This window comes from Solanum dulcamara, chromosome 4 (genome assembly GCF_947179165.1).
Source record: "Solanum dulcamara chromosome 4, daSolDulc1.2, whole genome shotgun sequence".
Taxonomy (NCBI): Eukaryota; Viridiplantae; Streptophyta; class Magnoliopsida; order Solanales; family Solanaceae; genus Solanum; species Solanum dulcamara.
Genome location: NC_077240.1, coordinates 77,389,861 through 77,404,247, shown reverse-complemented (window position 1 = coordinate 77,404,247; position 14,387 = coordinate 77,389,861). Strand labels below are relative to the sequence as shown.

The 14,387-nt window shown below is 31.7% G+C and overlaps 1 protein-coding gene and 1 pseudogene across 2 annotated transcripts; one reads left to right on the top strand and one right to left on the bottom strand.

Annotated features, from left to right (window-relative positions):
- Positions 1-1,372: 1,372 nt before the first annotated feature.
- On the bottom strand, positions 1,373-8,045 carry LOC129884385 (Holliday junction resolvase MOC1, chloroplastic-like; annotated as a pseudogene). Its single transcript, XR_008765950.1, has 7 exons — positions 8,004-8,045; positions 6,988-7,472; positions 5,193-5,298; positions 4,081-4,133; positions 3,131-3,262; positions 2,832-2,904; positions 1,373-1,805 (listed from the first exon to the last, which is right to left on the bottom strand). The product of XR_008765950.1 is annotated as a Holliday junction resolvase MOC1, chloroplastic-like (transcript).
- Positions 8,046-9,989: 1,944 nt separating this feature from the next.
- LOC129884384 (mannan endo-1,4-beta-mannosidase 4-like) lies at positions 9,990-12,843 on the top strand. Its single transcript, XM_055958693.1, has 5 exons — positions 9,990-10,396; positions 10,471-10,665; positions 11,185-11,307; positions 11,424-11,620; positions 12,489-12,843. Exons 1-5 carry the CDS (start codon positions 10,058-10,060, stop codon positions 12,841-12,843), a joined length of 1,209 nt encoding a protein of 402 aa, XP_055814668.1. The 5' UTR covers positions 9,990-10,057.
- The last annotated feature ends 1,544 nt before the right edge of the window (positions 12,844-14,387 follow it).

The following is a 14,387-nucleotide window of genomic DNA, read 5'->3' as shown; positions in this document are numbered from 1 at the left end:
TTTGTGTGTGTATGCACCTTCAAAGCTACATGTCATAATATTAAATTAACTCGTAGAAAGGTAAAAACTCTAAGTCAAGCCCCACACCATCATTCTATCATTTTCATACTCATCTCGCTAATTATTGGCTTTGATATTAGTTATTTAGTTAGAAAAAAAAAAGGAGAAAAAAATATAAGATACATGAGTTGTTAAGTCAACCTTTATTACTTTAATATATCAAAGTTATTAAACTACACTTTTTTGTTATTTAAAAAAAAAAAAAGTTACTCAAATCTGTCATCACAGAAAAGTCATTAAATAATTTTTGTAATAATAAAAATGTCAATCAACGTTATTTTAATACACAAAAAACGTCTTCTTTTTTAGTGTCTTTCTATGATAATTGAAAAAAAGTTGAGTGATATTTTTTCTACGAATATAGTTTAGTAAAATTTGTGTTATATAGATAAAAATAATTTGACTTTTTCGTTATAAAAATAATTTAATGAAATAGGTACAATACAACGAGAATTGAGTGATCATCCATAAATCTCAACCCATAAATTATTACACAGAAAATCCATAACTTAAAATAGTTCTTTTAAGATACTGAATTCTAAATTAATAATTTATACATATTCAATGAATTTTTTAGGAAAAATTCATTAAATACACAATTTATTTTACCATATTCTCTAAAATTCTCTACCATTTAAAAAAAATACAAAAATCTCTTATCTCTTATTCTCTGATACATCACTGTACATGATGTATCAATCGAATACATCACTTTACGTGATGTATTGAGAAGTCGGACACATCTACATCACGTTACGTGATGTATTAGAATCTCGGATACATCTACATCACGTTACGTGATGTATCAGGATCTCGGATACATCACTTATCGATCGGATATATCGCTTTACGTGATGTATGATCGAATACATCGCTTTACGTGATGTACTAAGACGTACGTGATGTATCCGAAAGTGATCAAAAAGAAGGGATTTCGAGTAATTTTTAAAAGAATAGGGATAAAGTGTAATTGGAAATAATCACTATGAAATTTAGGTAAAATTTACATCTTTTTAAGACAAATACTAAGTTTGGATTAAAATTATTGAGTTCTGCCGAATATGGCTCCGCCTTAGTTCTTATAATGTAATAATTGTTCAAATGATAATATAGCTATGGACCATCTACATACCATTCCCTTGGAGCCATATTCAGTAAAACATTACTTTATACATGATGGCATGAAACTCGATTACATATATTGATTGTACGTTCACTTCAAACGTTCAAAACGGACCATTTTCCGTGTAAATGACACGTATTGGTTTAGTATATTCGATTTTAAAACACTGAGTTTGGCTGAACCCGCAAATCGATTGTTGGATGCCGTTATATATGTATGTGAGCCAAAACAAAAAACACAGAGTTTTTCATGCTGAATGTTCATTCAATACAATGATGAAACAATATAGGTCAAAGAACTAAGGTCTCTAATTCCCCTTCCCTATAATGAAGGCATCTACACTATTTATACAACAGAGCTAACAACTAAGTTAAACACAGAAAGGATGAGTTCGATTTCGCCAGAGCTTACGTTGAGATTTCATGGAGTCAGTTGGAAAAATTCGAATTGATTGAAAAACCTCGAAGACTAATTGCTAAGCGTTGGAGTTGATAAAAGATGGAATTCATTGACCAGCTTTTCTCCGGTTGCTAAGGCATCTAATTTTCCACCGCGGAAAGAGAATCAGAATTTAGCTTGATGCCTTTGCCATAAGCAGCAATGAGAAGAGCCTCAGCTCGACCTGGAATGTTAAGAAAGAATCATGAAATAACATTTAGATGGTGTAAAGACACAAAAATGAAATCACAGTGTCTCTATCTCCACAGACCACAAGGTAGGGGTAAGGTATGCGTACACTCTACCCTCCCTAGACCCCACAAGTGGATTACACAGCGTATGCTGTTGTTTGTAAAGACACATAAAAAGGATTATGGCAAATAAGATCTTGATGAAACATATATTAATCAAGATTGTATTAGACACATTCTGAGGTGAGTGTTCAGTAAAGCTTGCAAGAGAAAGGTCCTATATAGGAATTTCACCAACTGGAAGTGCTGGAAAATGAGTTCCAACGTAGTGTTCAATGCCAAAACTACAAACTTCACAAAAAGTAAAGTGATCACAAAGAAAGAAAAAAGAGACAAACTTATATACTACATGCAGGAGCAAGTACAACATATTCACGGTTCTAATAAAATCGCAATGTATAAATGTTCCGGATCAAGATGAACTAAAACGTGAAGCCACTGGGGTTTGGTTCAATGGTAAAGGTTAGTACACACAGGACATATGGTAGCACACGTCACAGATTTGAATCATATTGTGAACCAAATACAGTATTTAGAAGGGTAGAGGGGCAGACCCATAATCAAACAAGTTCCACAGCAAGGACTTATAACAAGGTATATTGAAAAAGTTAATAGGGATATTGAATGTCAAAAATTGATGTCGGATTTAAGGACATCGTCCACAATAAAAAGGCTCAGATTGAGACGTTGAGTATAAGACAGTTTTTGTTCTCTGTTTTTTTTTAAGATCAGTCCCTCCTAGAGAGAGATACTCCTCCTGATCAGTTATTTTCATTAAACATGAAGAGTTACAAGAATCAATATGTCACTGCCCGTTATACTCTCTTTCGGGATAGATGAATAGTCTGCTGAAATGATTCCTTTTGATTGACTAGTTACACAAACCAGTAAAAATAAGAAGCCGTAAATCTTTTTTCAGAAACAAAAATGCTTAGCAGATGAAGTCTAAGTATACCTACCATGATCTTTCTTCCTCTTTAATAAAGAACTCAAAGAGGGAAACAATGAAGATGCTAGTTCCCTGCTATAATCCTGCAAAGAAAATTAATTGAACGACAGATATTAGATGATGACGCCCAGAAATCTGCAGATGATGATATTTTGCAAGAATATTTTCTTAGAGAAAAACTGAAAAATCTAACTAGATGGAGTTAATGAAAGGAAAACGGCAAAAGACTTGACATAATAAAGTAAATCCAATTTATGAGGATAGTATGTATATATGTCCAACTGAACTAATTGCAGGAACTTTAATAACCTTGTTTGAGCGTTCTCTTGTAAGTTGAAACTCACTCTTCCATGCACTTGATGGCACAGGAGTAACGGAAAATCCAGATGCAACTAACAACCCAATCCATAGTCCATAGCCGAATCCCCCACTCCACCATCCCTTGATGCAGTGAAGATATATAGATAAATAGTGTACCAACAAAATAAAATACAAATAAGATACACTAGACAAGTTCTATCGACAAAATGGAGATAAGTTCCAAGAAGGTAAATGGCCAACAAGTATTTAATGATGCAAACTTTCTTTTTCGAACAAGTAAATACTTAGATTGCTTAAATCATGTAAGGGTGAAAAATGTATGATGCCTATACTTTCGGTAACAATACACTTTCTAACCCGACTTTACCTACAGAATAGAGCAATACAAATCAAAATCAAAATGGAAAATTCCAAGTATTTGAGAAACCTAAACTCACCCACCACCCCTAACCCCATTTAAATAAGGAGCACAAAAATCTAAGGACCTCCGAATGCCTTATCAATGCATAAAGCCTTAATACAATTGTCTCCCAGAAACATATGAGAATATTGGATAGCTATCTCGACCAACCACAACTACAAGTTGAAATGTTACTTTGTGAAGTTTTTGTTCAAGAAATTATGCTATACATAAAAATATGTCCACCTATTTAGCATAATAAACAAGTCCAAAGTAATAGATGCTGGTTGCTAGATAATGCCATGAACACATAGTTGACTGACTTTATCTGGTGAAGCTCTGAAGGGATCAATATGTATGGCCACTAAGTGTAGATGCATATGTCATGAGTAATAAACGCCACTCTCACCAATGCAGAATTATTTGATGGCTCAAGTTTTAAAGAGCAAGTGGACATGACGATAGGTATAGACATTTGAATAAAATTGATAGGCTACTGGAAGTAAATACTGGTATTCTTGTTAATAATATTGCTAACCTGCTTACCATCTTGTGGATACGGAGTTGATTGTTCAATATACACAGTTGTTCCTGAAAACAAAATGAAAAAAAAAAGAAACTAATTTGTCTCTGAGGATTCCAGATGAGAAACCATCAGACTATGTTGCTCCGACACTTAATGTTGACGAGTGTGTCGGATCTTTCAAAAGTATTGCAATTTTTATGGATTTGACACGGGTGCAGCAACATTTTTGAAGAGTCCGAGCAACAGAGCCGTCAGATAGAGAATTTAATAAAAAAAAGGGCAGCCCGGTGCACTTAAGCTCCCGCTATGCGCAGGGTCCGGGGAAGGGCCCGACCACAAGGGGTCTATTGTACGCAGCCTTACCTTGCATTTCTGCCAGAGGCTGTTTCCAAGGCTTGAACCCGTGACCTCCTGGTCACATGGCAGCAACTTTACCAGTTACTCCAAGGCTCCCCTTCCAGATAGAGAATTTAATAATTCAACTAAATTTGATAAGATCATAAACAGGAACAGATCGCTCATCTGCAAGGAAATTTACAATTACAACTACATGATTCCAACCAACTAGTTGGGATCAAATAGAGGAATGCTCAATATCCATCTTACTCCATCTTGGCCCATCTCATTCCACTATCTCAAAAAAGAAATCTGCAGTCTCTAATCCTCTATGTGACTCCAAGAAAAGGCATACAGCTTCTCAAAGCCAAGCACCCTTCTTCAGCCGAAGTAATTATTTGAACCACAAGATAATGGTACGAAGGATGAGGTTAGGAAAGAAGACATCTCACCATCATCATATTCGTTCAACTAGATGAATTTAAGTCTCAGTACACAAACATTTATTTTACAGAAGACACTAGAAAATAAAAAGAATTATTCTTTGAGTATGAAGGCCTTCCTCAGATCAAAAAAGTATACCAGGAAAACAAGTACTAATATCTAGTTTCTTGGTGAAAGAGAAAAAGGAAAAGAGAGCATTATCACCTGAAATGCCAAACAAACAAACTAGCATAAAAATCTCAAGGAAATAGCAGAATCTACTGCATAAGTCATTCAGACTGAAAAACTGAGGAAGTTAAGAGCAGATATTTGAAAGACTTCCAACATGACAGCTTTTGTTGTACCTAAAGGAGCTTCAAAACTTTGAAGCAACTGAACAATAGCTTTTGCATCTAACCGTTTCCGCACTCCTTTTCCAACAAGCACCTTCAAGTGAGGAGAATCAAACACCTGGGGATTGGAATAGCAAGTCAATGAGATGTACACTTCAGATTTAGAAGTAAATAAATCAGTGGACAAGGTACTAACTTCTTAAAGCACAAGATCTTTTCTTTCTTTCTTTTTTCCTTCTTTGATTTGAGATTTATGGATATACATTCTCAGCTCACATAACTCTATTGAACAATTAACTGACAAAATCTCCAATCAGCAGTTATTGTTTGATTAACCCAACCTCACGCATACACCAGGAGCATCACCTGTGGTTACCCAATGCTTTTCCACCTTTAGTGACTCAAACCACCAACCTAATGATTAGAACCGGAGCGAATATTATCACTAGAAGCTGATGCAATTAAGCAATCTGTAATGGAAGTAGTTAATCTAGGAGATGGAACTCGAAGAAGATGATAGCCCAATCAGGGTTCTAACCGAGATTTGAACTGGATTGAATGTAGAAGAGAAAGAATCAGATTTTATTTCATGAATGAATCATCTTACATGTAGTTGCTACATTTATAGGACTGAATCTAATAACAGAAATCTGGAATAACAACTGCTATAGCTAACAGCTCCAACAAACTCTAACTAACATGCCACATCACCTAACAACTATTGCCACCTCAGCTCGTGTACACCTAACTTGTATCAGCAGCCCTCACTTGTCTCGGCAATTACTAGTTGTAGTTTGGCTTAAATATAATAATGGTCCATGAGTGCTAGAAGAAAAGACAACCTGACATGCAAACAGTAATCAAAGATGAAAGCAACATCTATTTTTGGCTCCACAAGAACAACATATAAATGTGGAAGAACATAGTATAGTTAAAAATGCACCCAAGGGTGTGGCTTAGTAGTCAATGAAGTGGATTGAGAACCATGAGGTCATAGCTTCAAATTCTAGCAGAAGTAAAAAACATTAGGTGATTTCTTCTCAAATGACCAAATCTTGGTAGACAGAGTTACCAAGTACGTACACTAGTGGGAGGTAGTACGTACCCGTGAAATTAGTCGAGGTGCACAGTAATAGAAAAAAGTTAAAACATGTTGCAACAATAATACAACAACAATTACAATGATGCCTTGCGGTCACCTACATAGATCCTCACCATCCCCGTTGCACCATTTAAGCTCGTCCAAATTCTAATATTATAAATCATTAGTTTTATAGCACTACAAGTTCTCCACATTTTTCATTGACATATAAGTCTCCCCCAAGACTAAAGTTCTCCTAGATAACCTTGAACTAAAAGTAAACTGTACTAACATGATTTAACTTAATCCCAGATAATCGCCATCACATACATATATCTTTTTCTTCCATTGTGCCTTGTTTTTCGTTAGCTCTGCATGGATTCCAAGGGATTCTAGGTTGCAACTATAAATAAATATGCCAACTTTTCAAAAATATACAGCCCAACATAAAATATAACGCCACGTAGCCCAATACAGATACTTCAAAAATGCACTATTTCTGGAGGATCGGACACGCCCCCGCCAGACTTTTTTGAAGAGTCCGAGAGCAACATAGGCCCAATATACAATATTATACAACATTGTACCTAAGAAAGCATCATGCATAATGTATCAACCTCGTATAAAAGTTTATTTATCCACAAATATGGACTACGTGGCGTAAATATCTTCTACCAAATAGACATAGAGTGTAATTTTCCTAAAAAGTTCAAAACTTTATACTACCTGAGGAGGTTGATTTGGTTTCAAGAGTGCCAAAGCACCCGAAGTATCCGGGTCAACCCCAATAACCCAACCAGTGTTCAAAGGCTTGGTACATGGAAATGGGCAAGACAAAGACTCCAACCAGTCCAATTTTAGCTGAGCTTCCAAAATTCCTTTACTACCCCTAGCCTTTACAACCCCATTTCTTGGAGAAATAGTTGGTTCAGGAGATGGGTTTTGCTCTATGACAGGAGTATTTGTGGTAATGGAGGCTGCTGAAGATGAAGATGAAGATGAGAAGAGCTTGAATGCTACAGAGGAAGCAGTAAATCGAATTGTGGGAATGAATTTTGAAGTAATTGGGGTCATGAATTGAAATGGTTGAGTTTGCAGAATCATTGATTCCATGAGAAAGAGAAAAAAGTATCCAGTTCACCGGAGATTGACCGCTGCCGGCGCCGGATTTTCAAGATTCGTTTCTTATAATTTGGAAGGGAAATGTTTTCCTTGTAATTTGAGGGAAATCAAGAAAAATTGTTTGGATGTATCCTTAAGTTGAGAAAATGGCTAAAGTGGTCCTTTAGATTTTTGGAATTGGATCAGTTTGATCCTTAATAAATTCTTTTTGATTAGGAGTGTTCATGGATCGATTTGGGTTGGTTTTTAGTTAAAATCAAACCAAATTAATTGGATTTTTTAATTATTAAAATTAAATCAGATCAAATATAATATACATTTATTGATTCAGTTGTTACCAATTTCGATGTCGTTTAGTTGTTTGGTTATTAATCATACATAAATATAAAATAAAAGATTCATTTAAAAGAGAAAAAACATTAATTTATTCAAAAGAAAATAAATTGCCTGGTGATTCAGTTATTATCAATTTCAATTTGATACAATTGTTTGGTTATAATCATACATAAAAATAGAATAAAAGATTCATTTAAAAGAGAAAAAAATATAAATTCATTCAAAAGAAAATAAATTATCCTGTGATTCATTTCTATGAGTAAATATCTAGGAAGCTCAATGACTTCCTCGAGTTCTTCAGCCGTTGACTTGGTTTCATCTGTCATTTTTTTGTATTTTATTATGATCTATTGGAACAAAACTATTTCAAAACTATGTTAATATTTCTATTTAGTTGGTTGTATTGTTACCCAAACTGTTTAGTTTGTATATTGATATCTCTATAATGTGCAAATAGTATCATGTCAAAGTTATTCAATTTTGTAGAATTCTAATGTCCAACAAGATCATTTTTTTTTTACAATTATACCCAAAATATTTACAATTTTGAGAATTTAACTCATGGAGGAATCTGTATGGGAAATTCCTTAATAACATTGAAGTGTTGAAAGTTGAGACAAGGGTTTGAGTGGTGGCAAGTGGACGGATTGGGTTAAATTTGGGTCAGTCATAGTGAGTCAAGACCCAATTCAATCCAAATTTGTTTGGATTAAAATAGTTTGGGTAATAGATAATAGAACGGGTCAAGACCCAGTCCAATCCAATTTCTACTAAGTTTTAATTGTTTTATTTGTTCTTTTACAATATTTTAGTACCTAATAAAATTATTTTTTCTTTATTATGATTATATATAACACATCAAATTAAATTCAAAAGTATTTTGATAAGATTTCTCTCAAAACAATTTGAGTTACATATTGACTCAATATTTAATGAATTAAAATGGGTTAAACTAATAAATTGACGGATCAATAATTCATCTAAATTTAAATAAATTAAATGGATTGAATTTGATTTTGCCGTCCTATATATTTGAGTATGATAGGCTTGTTATTGAGTGCTTCATTGGTATTATTTTAGAATAAAGGGCATTGTGTCTAACATAACTTGCAGTTAGACTATGCAAAACATTCTCTATATTATATTAAAAGAATAAAGATTTTTAAAAATATTGATTAATTTTTTTATTTTTATTAAAATATTCTATAATAGATAAAAGTATTATTTATTATTTTTCCAAATGATTAATTAATTATATTTATAATATTTAAAATTAAAGGAGTTCTAAAATATATAGTAAGGGGTATTAGGAGAATTAATAATTAAGGAGTCCTAAAATAAATGGCAAGAAGAAAATATATTCTAAATATTAAGGAATCCTAAATATATGATAAGAGAAAATATATATGGTAAATACCACAAAATTTTGAATTTTGATATCAATAAAGAAATTTTATTCACTATTTTTGATTTTGCTCCTTAATTATTATGTGATGGTGGGTTATCATGTTCCTTTTAAGTACACGTAAAAAATTTCATTATTTTTTAAAAAGTTTGTACTTAATAATATAAAGTACACACAATAATTTATTCTTTTTATATAAATGGTAGGATAAAAATATATGGTAAATATCAATATAATTTTGACTTTTGATATAAATGAAGAATTCTGTCTACTACATTTAACTTTGCTCTTTAATTGTTATGTGATGTTGATCAGTTATGATATTCCTGTTTTAATACATTTTTTATCTAAAAATTTTCGTTATTTTTTTAAAAGATTTGTACTTAGTAATATAATGTACACACATAAATTTATTCTTTTTATATATTTATTATTAATTTACACAATATACACAAAGTACATACATTTAGCTAGTAAAGAGCTTATTTGATTTGGCTTATTTTAAGTGTTTTAAAGCCAAAATAAGCAATGTTGGAGTGTTCTGACTTTGGATAAATTAAAAAAGTATTGATAAGCATTTGATTTTAAGTTAAACTGATAAATATAAGTCATAAGTTAGAATCTTTAACTTATGATTTTTGATTTATAAGTTAAAAATAAAAAATTATCCAAATGTAAATCCCAAAAAGGACAAGTTTAGAAAATTCATTAAATTTGGTCAAAATAAAATTTATGGTTATTTCTTACTCATTAATTATGCCTTGCTATAATACTGAAATCTTATACTTAGTCACTAGGAATTTTTCCAAATTAATTTTTTTCCTTACCTATATAAACACAACACCAAGACATTAGTATAACATCAAACATAAACCAATTTCCTCCCTCATTTTTTTCTTCTTAATTTATTTTTCTTTTTACATTATTAAAAAAATGTTGATGAATAACTCATTCATCTTTATTTTGGTAGCTATTTTAACAATATTTCTAGATGAATTTAGCAACCCTATTAGAGCTTTTTCAAATCCTAATTTTGTTTATACAGATGGAACTCATTTTGCATTAAATGGAAAACCATTTTATTTGAATGGATTTAATGCTTATTGGTTAATGTATATGGCTTCTGATCCATCAACAAGAAATAAAGTTACAACTATATTTCAACAAGCTTCTAAGTATAGGATGAATGTTGCTAGAACTTGGGCTTTCGCAGATGGCAATTCTAGACCCTTACAGTCTGCACCTGGTGTTTACAACGAGCAAATGTTTCAGGTAATCTTACAAACGTTAAAAAATTATGATTTTTCGTCTTTTTAACTTTTTTTATAAATTTATTTATTTATCAGGGATTGGATTTTGTGATAGCAGAAGCCAAAAAATATGGAATTTACTTAATTCTTGGATTGGTTAACAATTGGGAACCTTTAGGAGGAAGGAAACAATATGTAGCATGGGCAGTTGAAAGAGGGCAAAATTTAACAAGTGATGATGACTTCTTCACTAATCCTATGGTCAAAGGGTTCTACAAAAATCATGTCAAGGTAAGATCGATTACAGATTTACGTGAATTCAATAGCTATATATATATAATTATAACTCAGTTATAATTATAGTGTAAATTTGAAATCGATATAGAAATCTATGAATTTCAGAAATTATTTTACAAGAAGAAAAGAGAGGAAGTTCATATTTAAAAAAAAAAAAGAAAATATATAACAAAAGATGAAAGAAATTTCATAAATAAATATCAAAGTTTTTTAATTTTTCAATTTTTATTTAGGAAGCTCTTTAAATCTATATGTGCATGAACTTTCTATTGGTCTTTATTTATGTTTTCAAGATCCTAATATTGTTAGCCAATCGATCAAAAAGAAAATTCATCCTAACCATAATTATCGATATTTGGGTCGTATGTATAACAAGTTTATAATAAGCGTGTAATCAAATTATAAATTGTATATTGACGTAAAAAAAATTAAAAAGATTAAAATTAGGACATTTTTTCTTTCTTTAATTATTTTCAAGTTTGTATTTTTATTTTATTTTATTTTTGTATAAAGGTTGTGCTTACAAGAGTGAACACAATAAACAAAGTGGCATATAAAGATGATCCAACAATCCTTTCATGGGAAATAATAAATGAGCCTCGTTGCCCATCTGACCTCTCTGGAAAAACAATACAGGTATTATATTTTTGCAAAGTTATACGTTTAGTGGGTCGATCAAAAATAATTACATATTTTATAAAATATGAAGTAATAATTTTTTTCTATTTTTTTTTGGACTTATATTTTTGCAGAATTGGATTATAGAAATGGCAGGACATTTTAAATCAATAGATACTAATCATCTTTTGGAGATTGGACTTGAAGGATTTTATGGGAATAACAAGAAACAATACAACCCTAATTCTATGAATTTTGGGACTGATTTTATCTCCAATAATCAAATTAGGGGAATTGATTTTACCACAATTCATATGTACCCTGATCAATGGTACATAATCTCTAATCTCATCTTCCTTCATGCATATACAATTTATTTACAACCCCACCCCCACCCTCCCCCTTATATCGATATGTGATTAGTGAAGATTCATATAGTTGATCCGAACTTATTTGGATTGAGTATAGTTATTGTTATAGTCGTTTGAAAAAATAGGCTTTTGTCAATCAACCAAATTAAATATCAACTAAGATTTTCTATAAATGAATTTAACTTGTATAAACGGATAGTATAAAAAATATTTATCAAATCGGTGTTTTTAACCTTTTATTTCTAGGTTATTAAATCTCATTTGTTATGGACTATTTTATGTTATACCCTCTTTTCTAGGAAAACTAATTATTTAAAAATGAGGAAAATGACGTCGATAATGAAAGCAGAGAAAACAAGTTTCATAAGCGACAATCCAAGTTCATTGCCTCCTTCCCGCTACCCAACTCTCCAACGTCCCCCAACCCCTGACCATCCCACACTCCACCACCCTCGAGCCCTTACTCCTCATCCTATCTCATCTTCAGTGTTTTGCCACATTACGTATAAATATTCTTAGAATGAATCTTTATCTTTCTGCAACACTCTTTCGATAAGTAACAAACTCACTTATTTACCAAGAAAATATTTTTTATGGAGAACATTTTCCTTCCTACTAAACGCACCTTTTGTTTCATTGTCATTTTATGATTTTTTTTTCTACACGCAATCTGAAAATCTTACAGTCAATTTGATTTTTTATGTCAATATTCATTAATTTAGTGATTACATGAAAGATCATCTGTCTGAACAATTTATTTTTTCAAAGGCATAGTAAGTACATTATGCCATAACATGTGTACCCTTAATTGGGCCTTTTGGACTGCAGGTTACCAGGTTCATCTCTAGAGGCCCAAGACAAATGGGCTTCACAATGGATCCAATTCCATATAGATGACTCCAAATTGTTGAAAAAGCCCTTATTAATTGCAGAATTTGGCAAGTCTTCAAATACCACAGGGTACAATGTTGAAATGAGGGATAATTATTTTGGAAAAATATATGGAAACATTTTTAATTGTGCCAAAAGTGGAGGCCCATGTGGTGGTGGGCTTTTTTGGCAATTATTGGATCAAGGAATGGCAAGTTTTGGTGATGGTTATGAAGTGGTCTTGCAAGAAAGCCCATCAACTGATAGAGTCATACTCTTACAATCTCTTAGGCTCTCTAAGCTATTGTATTAACAAAATAGCTTAGTATTTTAATTTCATTCAAGCATCAAGAAGATTATTGTAATTTATCTAGCTTTGACTACCTTGGTCAAAGATAAAATTGATTTTATTGAAAAATCTATGAAAATTGTTAGAGATTTTAAAGATCTTCTCTGGTTGTATTTGATTTGATTGTAATGTTGTTATCTTGACTACCTTCCATGTGTCATTGTATGATTTGATTGTGTGTCTCGTCTACCTTTGTGTTGCATAAGAACTAAATTCATTACATAGCAAAATATGTTTCGCGTATTTATAATCGAGCACGACAATGAAAATTTTAAATTGGATAAAGTGAGTTCTTAACCCCCAATGGGGGAGAGTCGAGTCATGATTATGCCAGGCATAACTAATCGATCGCTTGGTTGCTATACTGGAAATGTAACTACATTCTTGTTAATTACATTAAAATTTATGTTCTCTTAAATAGGCCCGCAATTATTCGACAGCTTATTGCAACATTAAATTTGTTAATCAATCTGATAGAAAGTCATAGCCCTGCATCGAATTCATCTTATCGATAAAATAAAAATATGTTATTTCTTTGTTAAATCTCATTAGTTCTTTTCTTTTTTATTTTAGTCAGATTATTATTATAATTTTGAATTCTAGTTCTTGTTTAGATAATTCGCATTAGTTTAAGTTAGTTAACGGTTAATCACAAGTACCGATATATTCGATAATCGATTTTTAATGACTTTATTACTTGCCGAGCGCATATCCTTCCATGTGCGTTAGGCACAACAAGTCTTTTATGTATTGTATTGTTCATTAAAATCCATCGTTATACTTTAATAAAAAAAAAACATATTTTATGTAACAATTATTTTTTTTCTTATTATTATTATCTTTGGAGAAGGGTCTAAAATGTCCTTCAACTATTTGAATTGGTACAAAATTACCCTCCGTCCACTTTTTGGCCCTCAAATACTCCTGACGTCAACTTTTTGGCTCAAAAATACCATTGTTTTTAACGGCTCACACTCATTAGGTGGATGAAAAGACAATATTGTATCAAATCTCATAGTTTAAGAGTATTTTAGACTCTTATCCGGACCCTGCGCATAGCGGGAGCCTTAGTGCACCGGGCTGCCCTTTTTTTATCCGTTAAATAGTAAAATCACCTTCTCATTCCTTCACTTCCTCTCTCTTCCACTTTTTTTCTTCTTGGAATCTTGTCCACAATTTTAAATTTTAATTTTTTTTAAACTTATGACAAAATAAGGGAGAAAAAAGGAAGAAAATAATAAGGACATTCATATAAAAATAATTAGTTCAATAGAAGATAATTTAATAGCATCTTTTCTTTTGTGTGTACCCAAAATTCAAAATAAATGGAAAAAAAAAATTCTCCTATCCCCACTCTTACCCCACACCAAGATAATAATATAAATTAAAAGAATATGAACATGTAAGTTCATTCAAGTTTGAATCTATGATAATCAAATTAAGAATAAGAGATTAAAAAAGAATGAAAAGAGGGAATAAACAAGACAATTGAATAATTAATAGAAAAT

Bases quoted from the DNA above. Each gene is read 5' to 3' on its own strand.
- LOC129884384 (XM_055958693.1), top strand. From the start codon at position 10,058: ATGTTGATGAATAACTCATTCATCTTTATTTTGGTAGCTATTTTAACA. The intron at 10,397-10,470 runs GTAATCTTACAA...TTTATTTATCAG, and splicing joins ACAACGAGCAAATGTTTCAG to GGATTGGATTTTGTGATAGC. The intron at 10,666-11,184 runs GTAAGATCGATT...TTTTGTATAAAG, and splicing joins TCTACAAAAATCATGTCAAG to GTTGTGCTTACAAGAGTGAA.